Genomic DNA, 14,815 nt, shown 5'->3' with positions numbered 1-14,815 from the left:
TTTTTTTTTTCTCCCTCTTACTTGATAATTGGTTTGTGTGATCGTAGTGGTTGTGAACGACAAAAATTTAGCAAGATTAATATAAGACATATAATTTGGACTTGTTATTTAATTAACTGTAACTTTAACTCTTAACAAGTTGAGGGGCGCCTGGGTGGCTCCGTCGTTAAGCCTCTGCCTTCGGCTCAGGGCGTGATCCCGACGTTCTGGGATCGAGCCCCACATCAGGCTCCTACGCTGGGAGCCTGCTTCTTCCTCTCCCACTCCCCTTGCTTGTGTTCCCTCTCTCGCTGGCTGTCTCTATCTCTGTCAAATGAATAAATAAAATCTTTAAAAAAAAAAAACAACAAAAAACCAAGTTGAATGTCAGGCAAGACGGTATCTGGTTAGAAATTCAGCAATCTGTTTAAAGTATGTATCTTCAATTTTTTTTGGCTGTGGAATACCTTTCCATTTTGTTTGTGAAGTTAGAGACTAGAGCCAGATATATGGTACAAAGGGGGAAGGAAATTTGAATTGTTTGGATTATCTTTCTCACATTCCTACATTGGAACTAGTTTAGTTAGCTTTTCAATTTGAATTGTTTGGATTATCTTTCTCACATTCCTACATTGGAACTAGTATTAGTTAGCTTTTCATCTTAAAGCAGTGTTTTTTGAAAGGTGATAGGGTAAGATGTGCCTGTTAAAAAAGATCTGGTGATTGTGATGTATATACTTAGTAATTATTCTGGTGCGGGAAACGTGTAGTAAACCCCAAAAGAGATACTGTCTCTCTTTACAGGACCTGTTGAAAAGTAACTTAGAAAAGGTAAAGGGAAAACAATCTGTATACATCCTGTCTTATTTCCTCTTTGTTAGGAGGAAGACTAAATCCCCAGAGAATGTCTATTTGGGTTACCATGGAAGGTAGAAACACTTGTGGGGTACCTGGGTGGCTCATTCAGTTAAGTGTCTGCCTTCGGCTCAGGTCGTGATCCTAGTGTCCTCGGATCAAGCCCCACGTCTGGCTCCCTGCTCAGCGGGGAGTCTGCTTCTCCCTCTCCCTCTTCCCTTCTTTTGCTCTCATTCTGTCTCTCAAATAAATAAAGTCTTAAAAAGAAACTTGTGATAACATTAAAAAAGAATATAAAGAGGTGAGAGAGTCTCTAGGACCAGTATATGGGTAACATAGGAACTGAGTGATTGGGGTAGGCACTCTGATGCTTTACAATCATGGGTTTGGTTTTTTTTTCCCCCCACTCGGTTATTGTCCCTATCCACTCACTCCTCTGCTCCAGATCACGGCAGCTATCTCTAATGACTTGAAATTGAAGACAGAAAAGTCAGAGTAAACCTATGTAGGTCCAAGTTAAAACACTGAGTATCAAATGAAGGGGACTGCCTTTCTGTATTTCTTGTGTCTTTAAAACATGCATTGTGTTTTTTCTTTTATTCTTAGATGTAAAATGGGGTAAACTGAGGGATTATCAGGTCCGAGGATTAAATTGGCTCATTTCTTTGTATGAGAATGGCATCAATGGTATCCTTGCAGATGAAATGGTATGTGTTTAGTAGTTTCATAGAAGGCCATATTTTGTCATTTAAAGTACTTTGTACCATGAAATTTATAAAAGTTAAGATAGTGTAACATAATTTTTGTTGATTACAATCCAGAACTGTTATTAGCAAACTAATCTCTGTCAAACTTGGTTTAGTCACATAAGCAGAATCTATACTTCATTTGTGAGGAATTATTATTTATGAAAGTGTAATAAACTTAAAAGTAATACATTGTGGGAAACATTTTTGGTAGACTCTTGTAATATACTGTTTTGGCCATTTCCGTCCACTTTTATAAAACACAAGTGGGATTAATTGACTGATTTATTATCAGTGATTATCTTCTCAAGGGTGGCAGCTTGTACAGTTCTGCCTCAAAACATTTATCTCTTGCTTACTAAATAGATATGTAGTGAATATTCCAAATTTCCATATAGCTGTAGTGTTAAAACATGTAATTGCTTGAAGAAAGCATGGAGTCAAAAGAAATGGGTCTTAATTCTAGCCTTGCTGTGTGACTTCGGAAAAGTCACTTAAACTTCTGGACCTTATGGGTATGGTTAGTAGTACCTCTTTATAGACTTGTGAAGATTAAAAACGTAACACAGCTCAACTAGAAACATATCAAGTTTTTGCCCTTTGTTAGCTATCATAGACACATAGGTTTTCTTTTAAATGTTTTTATGTGTCAGGAAATAAAGATATGGGTGTCTGTTTTAATTTTCATTGCTTTGTGGTTATTCTTTCAGGGCCTGGGAAAGACTCTTCAAACAATTTCTCTTCTTGGGTACATGAAACACTATAGAAACATTCCTGGTCCTCATATGGTTTTGGTTCCTAAGTCTACATTACACAACTGGATGAGTGAATTCAAGAGATGGGTACCAACACTTAGATCCGTTTGTTTGATAGGAGATAAAGAACAAAGAGTAAGCTTTTCATGTTTCATTACATTTTTGATATTCAAACAATCTGAATTTAGGTTTTGGGGGGGATAACGAGAGGAGGGATAAAAGTGAAGGATTCCAGTAATAAACTTGGTCTTCCACAAGTATTAGTAATTTGCAAATGTAATATTGTCTTGGTGATGAAGAATCCTACTGGAGAAAGGAGTTGTAGATTGTAGGATACCATATGAGTATAGTTTAGTTTGTTTCTTTTACTTTGGGATTGGTTATATAAAGTCAAAGGATGTGTTCTCATTCTAGAAGCAACATTCTTGTTTTTAATTTTTTAATTTTTAAAAATTTTTTTTTAAAGATTTTTTATTTATTTATTTATTCGACAGAGATATAGACAGCCAGCGAGAGAGGGAACACATGCAGGGGGAGAGGGAGAGGAAGAAGCAGGCTCATAGCAGAGGAGCCTGACGTGGGGCTCGATCCCAGAACGCCGAGATCACGCCCTGAGCCGAAGGCGGACACTTAACCGCTGTGCCACCCAGGCGCCCCAAACATTCTTGTTTTTAAAAGAAGTTTTGAGTGTGTGAATTGGTTGGAAATGTGAGGAGCCAGATTTTTTTTAGATTGATTTACATAATATTAATTAATAGTCATAATTTTTAAAGATGGACTGGGTCATAGTATTTTGGTGAGTTGGTATGGTATTTATTGAAGTAAGTTCAACTGTTGGTCAGTTGACATTTTCTGGGAGGATTAATGGAACTGATACTATTGAAGATACAAAGTTCAGATTTTAAGGTGTACTATATCAAAGAATAATGTACTTAAATTTGTTTTCATTCAGCTCTCATTGCTTTTCTCCTTTTATAGATAACAGTGTATTTTAAGTTACCAAGTTGCTTTTTATGTTTTGGAGCCCAATTTAAACCACTTTTTGCTTTAGTTCTTTACTTGTATAATAAGAGTAATAATAAAAAAAAAGTTTATTAGATCTGTAAACATGAAAGGAATGAAAATGCTTACTGCAAACCATCCTTGAGTCTTCACTCTATGGCAGAAACTGCCCTCTCTTTCTAAACCCGTTTCCTGAGAATTTCAGCCCCTGGTAGAAATGAAGAGAAGATATTTAAGCGTTAGTTTGTTGAATTTTGCACTGATCAGTTTTGTCAGTTATATTTTATTAAATGGCTGTGACACTTAGAAATGATTTTGAGCTGGTTTGAGCTGTTTCTAGATGCCTACATACTATAGATAACTATCCCTTTTTAATATTTTCACCCTCTTTTATGTATTAGATTACTTGTCATCAATACGTTTAATGTGTAGTTCATTTCCACATGATGTGATTTTTTTTTCTCTTGCTACCTACACAGGCTGCCTTTGTCAGAGATGTTTTATTACCAGGAGAATGGGATGTATGTGTAACATCTTATGAAATGCTTATAAAAGAGAAGTCTGTTTTCAAAAAATTTAATTGGAGGTACTTAGTTATAGATGAAGCTCACAGGATCAAAAATGAAAAATCCAAGGTAATTCGGTATTTGGAAGTGAAAATCATTTGTGCCTTCATTTAGAATTTGATCAGTATGTAGAATATTCTAATGATGAATTTGATTCTTCTAGTTGTCAGAAATAGTGAGGGAATTCAAGACTACAAATCGACTATTATTAACTGGAACACCTCTTCAAAACAACTTGCATGAGCTCTGGTCACTTCTTAATTTTTTGTTGCCAGATGTCTTTAATTCAGCAGACGTAAGTATGTCTTATTGTTTTCTGGTTGTAATATTAATGTTTTTGTTTAATGCTATACATTTTTGTAATTGGCCTTTCTGCACTGCTTCAGATAATTGGTAATTTTTTGCTTTTATGTAGCATGGTATAACCTATCAAGTTTTTTATGCATCCTGAGAGTTTACTTTTGTGCCTTTTGATTTCAGTATCATTTTATAAATCAGTTGTTTTCTCTCTCTGGAATGTCATGGATTCATTCACATACTAAATAGGTAGTCACATTGGCCTGAATTTCAGCGGCTGTAGATGGACTGCTTGTGTCCTTAAGGTGCTGCTCAGGTTATTTCCCAAGGAAATTTGTGAACTTCATATAGCCTGTGTTTCCCCAGGATGGTCTTCAAATTTGGTAAAATCTGTCTATTCATCATTTTTTATGGTCTAACAAACATAGGATCTAATCTTTACCTTTTAATTATTCACACTGATAAAAATGGTTAAATAAATATTCAAACTGTTGGTTGTACCTAAGAACATAGTATGTATATTAAGAGTCTGCTATTGGTAATTACAATTTTTTGCTGACCCAGAGTTCATTTTTGAACTTTGCTTTCATGGGTGGAAAGAGAGAGAAAGAGCCTGTGCATGTGTGTGGCTTTTGAAAAGCTCAGTGAGTTACGAAAGGGTTAATTTTGGGTTGTTGTGTTAAGGATCATTATAGAAGAATAGAGAAATTTGTGTTCTTGGAAGACATTTAATCAATCTCAGGAAAATACTTTAGTTCTGCTTTTGTGTATTTTGATGTTTTTGTTTTAGAGATGTCTTACTGCATTGACACTTTAATTTGTTTACTAATCTGTGAAAGCTTTGTTGTAGTTAATTAATTCTAAGATTATGTTTACTAACAAAGCACAGATATATACCAGATGTGCTGAAGAGGTAAGAATATGGAGGTTATCCTTGTTTAGATCCTACCTAAATACTAATGAAATGCTGGTGATTTAGTAAGTTTAATTAAAATTGACACTGCTCTGGAAACTTTGTGTTTGAGTAATCTGAGTAGCCTTGGAGAACAAACTAAAGTGATTTTAATTTTTCAGCTTTTCTAAAGAAATATTTTTCAAGAATATTAATTCTCTAATTCTGTAGAACTTCCTTTCCAACTCTTCTTTATCATTGTGGAACTTGTCATCTTGATGTTTTTAATCTTATTCTCAAGGTAGTTCTAAAAATGAATTGTTAACAATGACACATGAAAAATATGGGATTGAACCAAATGTTTTTTGCAGTTCATAGCTCAAATACTAAACTAATTCTAGAATTCATTATTACATTTAGCATAAATAGGGTATTTATGGTTAATGCCTGTAGTTAATATTTCTGATCTTAATTTATTTTTTGTTTTTTTAATCTAGGACTTTGATTCATGGTTTGATACAAACAATTGCCTTGGGGATCAAAAGCTAGTTGAGAGGCTTCATATGGTAAGTGTTTCGGAATAAGGTTAAAGCATATTTCCAGTGGGAAAAATGATAGAGGTTTAAATTAGTGGATTATTTTTCTGTTAACAAAAAACCATATTAACTAGAATTAGATCTGTTTGAATCCTGTCACTTAACTGTTTAATCTTATTCTGGGGGCTGGGGGGTTGTGTGACGTGTGCTTTTAGTATTAGAACCTAGGATGAAATCCTAACTTAATGAGTGGAGAAAGTAATCCAAATCTAAGAGATTTGGTTCTCAGAGGCTAAAGGGGTCCATCGTTTGTTCTTAAATCCTGTGTATAAGCAGCTGATAGTGCATTGCGAGCTGTGTTGTTTTTGCTTTGATAAATAGCTTTTTTACTTCTTATGAAGATTGACAAGTGACAGTTGGTAGGTAGATAAATTTCTCAATCAGAACCCAGAATATGATACCCTGACTAGCAGAATAAAGCCAGACCATGTAAGCGTGGCCTGTAAGGCCTTTCATGACCTAATGCAAGGGTTCTTGACTTGTATTGACATTTCAGTCTAGATAATTTTGAGGGGCACTGGGAAGGTGGTTTTTCTGTTTAATAGCATTCTTGACACCTGTACCCACTACATGCCAGTAATATGTCCCCATTTGTGACAACCAAGCATGTTGCTGGGCATTGCAAGTGTCCCGGGGGGGGGTCAGTCTCTTCCCTAACCCCCATGATTTAACTTTCTGACATTCTCTAACTTCTGTTTCACTTCTGTCAATTTAATTTGTTAGAATTTTTTTTTTTAAGATTTTATTTATTTATTTACCAGAGATAGAGACAGCCAGCGAGAGAGGGAATACAAGCAGGGGGAGTGGGAGAGGAAGAAGCAGGCTCATAGCGGAGAAGCCTGATGTGGGGCTCGATCCCATAACGCCAGGATCACGCCCTGAATTGAAAGCAGATGCCTAACGACTGCGCCACCCAGGCGCCCCTAATTTGTTAGAATTTCTGACCCCACTATCAGTTTTCTATAAACATTGTACTAATTTCAGTCTCTTTGTCTTTGCAAATCCTTTCTGCCACATCTTATACTCCCTTTCCTGCTCTTCACTGCTAACCTAGTCCAGCTCTCAGTGGTAATGTCACCTTTTCCACTGAATATCCTGGATGAAGCCAGCCTAGAAGCTTCTTTGTATCCCATCTTTAATAATCATGGCATTCTAACATAGGACTTTGCACTGAGTGTTGAAATGTTTAATTTACATGTTTTTTCCTGCTGCATTGTAAACACAAAAGAGGAAACACATATTTGTATCTCTAGCACAATGCCTTGTTCATAGTGGGTATTTGAATAGGGGAAAAATTAAGTTTATGAAAGTTTAGATACTTGTTTCTATATAAATTAATTATAACAGACTTTAAAATTCTCCTGTACTGAAATTTTAATATGTTAAATATTTGAAGGTGATCTCTTAGACATTTTTGTTTCAAATTAGATGGCATTTAGCATTGAATGCATGTAAGCATTTAGAGTATGGACTGTATATGTAGACTTTGCTTTAATAAATAGGTACATGTATGTAAAGCAAACTCAATCCACATAACAGAATCAGCCACTTTTGGCATTGCTGTTTATTTTGTTCAGACAGTAGTATGAAAATGCTTATCAAATCGGGAGAAGAGGTCTGGTCGCTACCTTTCTATACTCTGTCTTGAAATCCCCACCTTAACTCCTGTGGTCTCATGATAGGAGAGGATATTCAGAATCAGTATAGGTATACTTAGGAATGAGATCATTTTTACTTAATGTATTAGTTATCTATTATTGCAGAATACTCCCTTCTCCCATCAGAAAACCCTTAATAGTATCTGTTTTAGTAATCCTAGAGTTTATGGGTTGGCTGAGTGGTTCCTTTGCTGGTTTTAGCTGGATTTATCCAGCTGCATTTACCTGGACAATCCTGGAAGAGGGCCAGGTGGCTGAAGGTCTTAGTAACATATCTGGTAGTGGCTGGTGGTTGTTGGCGAAGATTTTTATACCAGCTTCCTTACATGATATTAGAGAAGTGTTGCTGATTACTTTTCTCACCAGTTTTTAATTTCTGTGTGATCCTATTTTTGTAAGCTAGTGTAAATAGAACATAGGAAGATACAAATAAAGAATCTTTAGTTTTGTAGATACTTTGAAATTTTACAAGAATGAACTACATACAACATGGATAGGTTTTACAAATGTGTTGAATGAAAGAAACGAGATAAAACGGGTATATACTATATAATTCTATGTATGTAAAGTAAAAAATAACAGGCAAAACTAATCTACAACGTTAAAATGTAAGAGGGGATAGTGACTGGGAAGGTTGCAAGAAGGGTTTCTGCAGTATTCTATTTTTATAGGTGATAGTTGATTACATGGGTATGTTTACTTGATTGAAATTTATTGAACTGTGTAGTCCTGATTTGTATAATTTATGCCCTGCTTCCATAAGAAAAGGATTTGTGTAATTTATGCCCTGCACTCCTTAATCCCCATCACCTATTTCATCCATCCCCCCACCCACCAAAAACGTAGTAAATTTAAAAACTAACCCTAAAAACATTTTAATGTGGACCTAGCTCTAAGTACTGTTGGACAATCTACATGAAAGTACAGTAGAACCCCCCAACCCCTTGGCTCCTTGTCTGCAGGTGATACATTCCAAGATTACCAGTGGGTGCCTGAAACCACGGATAATACTGCTTTGTATATGCTCTTTTTTCTTATACATAATATCTGTGATAGTTTAATTTATAAATTAGGCAAGATAAGACAGCAATAATTAAAAAATAGAATGATTATAATATTTTATAACAAGTTATATAAATATAAAACATAAACTTATAAGTTAAATAAAATGTTATATAAACATAAGATATAAACATATATAATACTTTATAACATAGGTTACATAAATATATATATAGTTATATTTCTCAAAATACCTTATTGTATTGTACTCCTCCTTCCTCTTGTGATGATGTGTGAGATGATAAAATGCCTACATGATGAGATGAAGTGAGGTGAACGAAGTAGGCATTGTGATGCAGTGTTTGTCTACTCTTGACCTCACGTTACATTGGGAGGAGGATCATCTGCTTCTGGACTGTAGTTGACGTGGGTAACTGAATCCATAGGTAAGGGAGGATGGTAACTAGTTTTAAATCTGAAAGCCAGTGAATGTTGAAAGCATCAAAACTTACTGTTTTTAGTATCTTATGATGGTATAGCAAGTGTATATTCATTATATATATTGAATAAGTAATGATCTTGTATTACCCTTCAGGAACTCAGTAATAATAAATTATATTGGAAGGGAGAAATTAAAAAAATAGATAAATTTCCATATATTTAATAAACAATTTTGGAGATCCTGAAATAATTATAGATACGATCATTTCCATTTCTTTTTGATCTTTAAGGTTTTGCGTCCATTTCTTCTTCGTCGAATTAAAGCTGATGTTGAAAAGAGTTTGCCTCCAAAGAAGGAAGTTAAAATCTATGTGGGTCTCAGCAAAATGCAAAGGGAATGGTATGTGTTCTTAGACATTTTAAAATCACTGTTGGTTCTTCACTAACTTTGATTTGTATTTTGTTTTCCTAATTGTGTCTGCAAAGAATTGTTGTTTGCTCTGTTGAACTCAACCTGAAGAATTTTCTGGTCATGTAATTTAGGACTTGCTTATCAAATTTATAATACCAAGTCTTAAAACTTTTATCTTACAATCAGGATGGGAAGCTTATGAATCCAAGGATTAAAGTTGGCATTTAATTAAACAGGGATACATATAAACCCCTCTACTTATATTTTTTTAAGAAGAAACTGGTGGCACAGATGCAGACATATAGTTAATTTGGTGGTTCATAAATGCTGAATTATGGATTAGCACTAATATGATGAAGTTGGAGATTGTAAAGATATGAGAAAATTAGTCCATGAAGAAGCTGTTACATGTATTTAATTTAAAAGACTCCATTCTGAGTGGATGTTTTATTTTAGGCGGGATTCCTTTTGTGAATTTATGGTGGTAATACAAGGTAGCTATTTTTAAACACCTCTGTAGGGAATTATAAAAATGTTGAAAATCTTACAAGTTTTTTTTTTTTTAAGGTTTTCTGGGTGTATGAAATCCAAAAGGCTAGAAACCACTAAGTGTTAATTTTTTTTTTTTTTTTTTTTTTTTTTTTTTCAAANTACAGATAGGTCATCCTGAATCAGCAGTGCAATGTGAAATGGCTGTAGAAAAAGATAATGTTACCTTAGCATATATTAACATATGTGTAGTGTTCAAAGGAGAGAAATAAATAGCTACCTTATTCTTTACTGGTTATACTACATTTCAAGTATATTTAATTCCATACTTAATATTGATAAGTATTTGCAAGGGGCTGGAGTTGTTGGTAAAAGGACAGAAAGGATAGATTGTAAAGAAATGGCATATTATCTGGGAAAGATGACTACTGTAGAAGGTAGTCCATCCTCAATGTCCTTAAAACTTTTGGAAGGCTTTGATAAGGTAGCAGTTGTATGGCTCTAAAATAACAGAACTATGATATGAGTCGGTGTTAAGGGAAGAAAAATCTGTAAACATTGGTGAACTTCTGTGAGCCAGAATTGTATGGAAAGGTCTGCCTTGAATAATACTTTATGCCTCATAACTGGAGTTATGCATAGATTGCTTAGATTATTGAACTTACTTTGTTCAGAGGATTCAAGGTCTTGAAACTTTGGTATTTAGATATATTGCTTTTGCCTGCAGCACATTTACATTCTTTTTTTCTTTTTTCTTTTTTTTTTAAGATTTTATTTATTTAATTGACAGAGATAGCAAGAGAGGGAACATAAGCAGGGGGAGTGGGAGAGGGAGAAGCAGGCTTCCCGCTGAGCAGAGAGCCCTTTGGTGGGGCTCAGTCCCAGGACCCTGGGATCANTAAGATTTTATTTATTTAATTGACAGAGATAGCAAGAGAGGGAATATAAGCAGGGGGAGTGGGAGAGGGAGAAGCAGGCTTCCCGCTGAGCAGAGAGCCCTTTGGTGGGGCTCAGTCCCAGGACCCTGGGATCATGACCAGAGCTGAGGGCAGACTCTTAACCTAACTGAACCACCCATGTCCCCCAGGATGTTCACATTATTGATATGCATTCAGGGCTTTTTACAATCCCTCCTTAGCTTGTGGCTATAGTTCTACTGCCCTCGTATCCCCCCCCCCACATATTTTTATTTATATTTAAATCACATTGATTTCATTTTATTCTCAACCTCATGCCTCACCCTGTCATGATTTTTCCTTCATAGATCATCCTGTTCTCACCCAAATGCTACGCTAGCCACATTGAATAGTAATTGAATAGTGACACTCTTCTTTGGAAAAGACTACAAATTAGAATTATATTTTAAACTGTGTTTTGGGATGCCTGGCTGGCTCAGTAGATAGAGCATGTGACTCTTGATCTTGAGGTTGTTAAGTTCAAGCCCCATGTTGGGTGTAGAGCTTACTTAAAAAACAAAAAACGAAAAAAACCTTAGGTCTTTTAAGTTTTGCTTAATTTAAAATGTTCTGTCACACTGCTTTGTTTTAACTGATCCCAAGGAGACATACTATTTTGGACCTCAAGGCCCAAAGTGTTAAGTGTGAACATTAGAACAATGGGAGAAATAAAGAAAAACAAGGAAAGAGAAAGGTTAAGTTATAATACATGGTAAACTAACCACATCTTAGAAGTTGATGGGTTCTTTGCAAGTATTTTTGGGTTGAGGGTAGGGTAGGGAATTAAGTATGGAAAGTAACAGGGACTGGTCAGAGCACATTTGAACCCTTTTCATTTATTTTTCTTCTCAATAGGTATACTCGGATATTAATGAAGGATATAGATATATTAAACTCTGCAGGGAAGATGGACAAAATGAGGTTATTGAACATCCTGATGCAGTTGAGGAAATGCTGTAATCATCCGTATCTCTTTGATGGAGCTGAACCTGGTCCACCTTATACAACAGATATGCATCTAGTTACCAACAGTGGCAAAATGGTGGTGTTAGACAAGCTGCTCCCTAAATTAAAAGAACAAGGTAAGTATGTTACTGGTAACAAATTGAGAAGTGATAAAAAACTGTTCTAAAATTCTGATGTAAAACAAGGGACCGCTACAATTTGAAATTACTAATCTGGCACTTTATAAAGTTGAAGTGTGGGGCATTTAAAAACTTCTACCTATTATCTGAGCTTTATTTCTCCCCCCAATTTTAGGCTTATAAATCTTAGTGATCAATAGTTACAGCAGTTACACTCCTGGATTTTGGGGGAGAGTTCTCATTTTATATATGCTTTCCCACATATATCAGCTTTTTGTTATAAAGTGCCAAGAATGCTCTTTCCACACACAGTTCCCAGATGCTTTGGTAGACAGTGTTGTTGTGTTCATAGTATTGTTTTTTAATTATTTATGTGGATTTTTAAATTATTTAAATGACAATAATTACTTAAATTTAAGTAATAAAGTTAAACAATAATAAATGCGTGCATGGACCAAAGCAGTTTTGTTTATATCATGCTGACTTTTTATGTGAGTATGTAGTATGTATCGAGGTATATTAAAAATACGTAAATGTAGAATGAATTTAGTGTGATGCAGCTTCAGTAATTACAGACTCGTTTCAAAACTTGTTTACATCTATACCGTACCTGCTTTCCTCTTCCCACATTAATTTGAAGCAAGTCCCAGACATCAAAGCTTTTTATACACAAACCAGTAATTCTGTAACGTGAAATAATACAGTCAGATTTCAGATTTTACCATTTGTGTTTCTCTTGCGTGTTTTGGTAAGAATGACTTTCGTACCAGTCGCCTCTAGGATATTGACTGTCAGCCTTCTTAGAGTTATCAGTGAATTGGTTTACTTTTTTTTCTTGCTCTTACACCTTTTTATGGAAATACATTTTCTAAAATCCTGGAGAGCTAAGTAGTGAAGGATTGAATTGGTGGAAAGGAATAGCAAGAACTTGGTAGAAATACTCAGATATTAATGAAAGCTATATTAAACTCTGCAAGGAAAATGGAGACTGTTGAGCATCCTTAGGCATCTCGGGTACAAGAAGGTGAGATACCAGCAGATTATCAGTCTCAGCTTCCAAGACAAGATAATTTCATAATCTTTATTTTTTTTATAATTGCTCCTTGGTCTTCATGCATTCTGCCCTGAAGGCATTGCACAGCTGGCTGAAGAAACGGAAGGGAGTTGAATAACTTGAATCATGGCATAAGTGAAAGATGACCATGTAGATGTGAGGCCACATTTATGTTATGGTCTTTCAGTCTGGAATTGGGTCTTCAGAACTGGAATGAGATGGGTTTTGGGTGTGTGTTGGGGGATGTTCAGGGCCATACACATGGGAGAATTGCAGTGGTGGGGAGGGGGGGTGGAAAGTTATTTTTAAATGTATGTGGAATAAAAAGAATGATTTAGCCTGCGGACAGACCCAGGCCAGAACAAATACCCTTTTCCGTTTACCTTAGTGTGTTGTACAGATACTGCCCTTTTTTGTTTTTGTCACTATGGGAAAGATGGGGAGAATGACTTGGATAAATAAATATAGTTTTTTTCTTAAAACCAGCTAGGTAACTTGGAATTAAGGGATAAATGGTTAATCTTAGTTTTGATAAGCCTTAAATTTTTAAATACTGTTTTTACTTTTGAAGCTTCTGAAAATGAGCTGTTCTATTTGCTAACAGGTTCACGAGTACTAATCTTCAGTCAGATGACAAGGGTATTGGATATTTTGGAAGATTATTGCATGTGGAGAAATTACGAGTACTGTAGATTGGATGGTCAGACACCCCACGATGAGAGACAAGTGAGTAAAATCCAGGAAGGGAAGGTAGAAAATTGTCAGATAAAATAATTTTCTGACATTTGTTTTATTTTATATCTATAGGAGTCCATCAATGCATACAATGAGCCAAACAGCACAAAGTTTGTTTTCATGTTAAGTACACGTGCTGGTGGTCTTGGCATTAATCTTGCTACTGCTGATGTAGTAATTTTGTATGATTCAGATTGGAATCCTCAAGTAGATCTCCAGGCTATGGTAAGAGATAATAGTAGATATATTCTTAATATTTTTTTAGAGCTTAATATTTTCATCAGAGCAAGTTAATGGTCTGCAAATGTCAGTTACTTAACCCAGTAGAATTTTTTCTCTGATCTAATAATTCAGAGAGGGTGTTTTCTAGGTAATCTCACATCTAAAGCAGGATATCTCTATCTCACAGCTTTTCCATATCTTAGGACCTTGGAATCTAGCTATATTCATGTATGCTGATGGCAGAAGTGGGGATAGAGTTGAGGATTGCGTAGGAAATTTTTTATGGGTCAGACGTGAAAGTGTCCCCACAATCATTGGCCAGCACGCAATCACATAGCGTAACTGTGCAAGGGAGTTGGTAAATTATAGTATAGTTGTGCCTTAGGAGGAAAGAGAAACAGGTTTGGTGAGCTACAGACCTGCCTACCACGTTGGATGCTTAAAATTTATACCCTTGTGGTAGTTCTCTGGCTAGAACAGGAAGATCATTCTTAGGTTGAGAAAATTTATGATATGTAGATTAATATGAAAACTTAAAAAGTCTTAAATTTGATATTGTTAATGACTTGATCCATGGTATTGGTGACCATAACTCTGGTGTTGGTTGCTTTTATCCTATACTCTGTAAGGATGGTTGAGGAAAATCGATCAGTTAGAAATAGGGATATTTTGTAAGAATGTGTTTTGTGAACTTAACAGAAGTTAAGCAGAAATGGAATTCAAATTAATTTGATTACTTGTATGTAGTTATTTGGGTGATATTTAAAGACTAGGATTTTTATATTTGTGGAGTTCTTTTATTTGTGTCACTCCTTTCCATAATAGTGAAAATTTATATATGATTTAGGTGGAAATGCAATTTGAATTTAAATCTAAGAAAAATAGATTTAAAAAAAAACTTTTATCATCCAACTTAATTTTGTCTATTTGGAGACATGTGAATTTTATTTATTATTTACTTATGTTTAAGATTTTGTTAACGTGAGAGAGAATGGGGGGTGGGGGAGGAGCAGAGGGGAGAGGGACAAGCAGAAGCAGACTCCACACTTGGTGTGGAGTGGAGTCTGATGCAG

General features: G+C 35.2%; 1 protein-coding gene across 1 annotated transcript in view; it reads left to right on the top strand.

The window, feature by feature from the left end:
• Positions 1-14,815, top strand: part of SMARCA5 (SWI/SNF related, matrix associated, actin dependent regulator of chromatin, subfamily a, member 5) — a 36,984-nt gene that overhangs the window by 9,954 nt on the left and 12,215 nt on the right. The window contains exons 4-12 of the mRNA XM_034661568.1: positions 1,441-1,541; positions 2,291-2,470; positions 3,817-3,972; positions 4,067-4,198; positions 5,590-5,658; positions 9,080-9,189; positions 11,502-11,728; positions 13,390-13,511; positions 13,593-13,745. Coding sequence (XP_034517459.1) covers positions 1,441-1,541; positions 2,291-2,470; positions 3,817-3,972; positions 4,067-4,198; positions 5,590-5,658; positions 9,080-9,189; positions 11,502-11,728; positions 13,390-13,511; positions 13,593-13,745 — 1,250 coding nt within the window. The remainder of the gene's footprint in view (positions 1-1,440; positions 1,542-2,290; positions 2,471-3,816; positions 3,973-4,066; positions 4,199-5,589; positions 5,659-9,079; positions 9,190-11,501; positions 11,729-13,389; positions 13,512-13,592; positions 13,746-14,815) is intronic.

Source organism: Ailuropoda melanoleuca, chromosome 5, assembly GCF_002007445.2.
Source record: "Ailuropoda melanoleuca isolate Jingjing chromosome 5, ASM200744v2, whole genome shotgun sequence".
Classification (NCBI taxonomy): domain Eukaryota; kingdom Metazoa; phylum Chordata; class Mammalia; order Carnivora; family Ursidae; genus Ailuropoda; species Ailuropoda melanoleuca.
The sequence above is the reverse complement of the archived record's forward strand: the minus strand, read 5'-3'. Positions and strand labels throughout refer to the sequence as shown.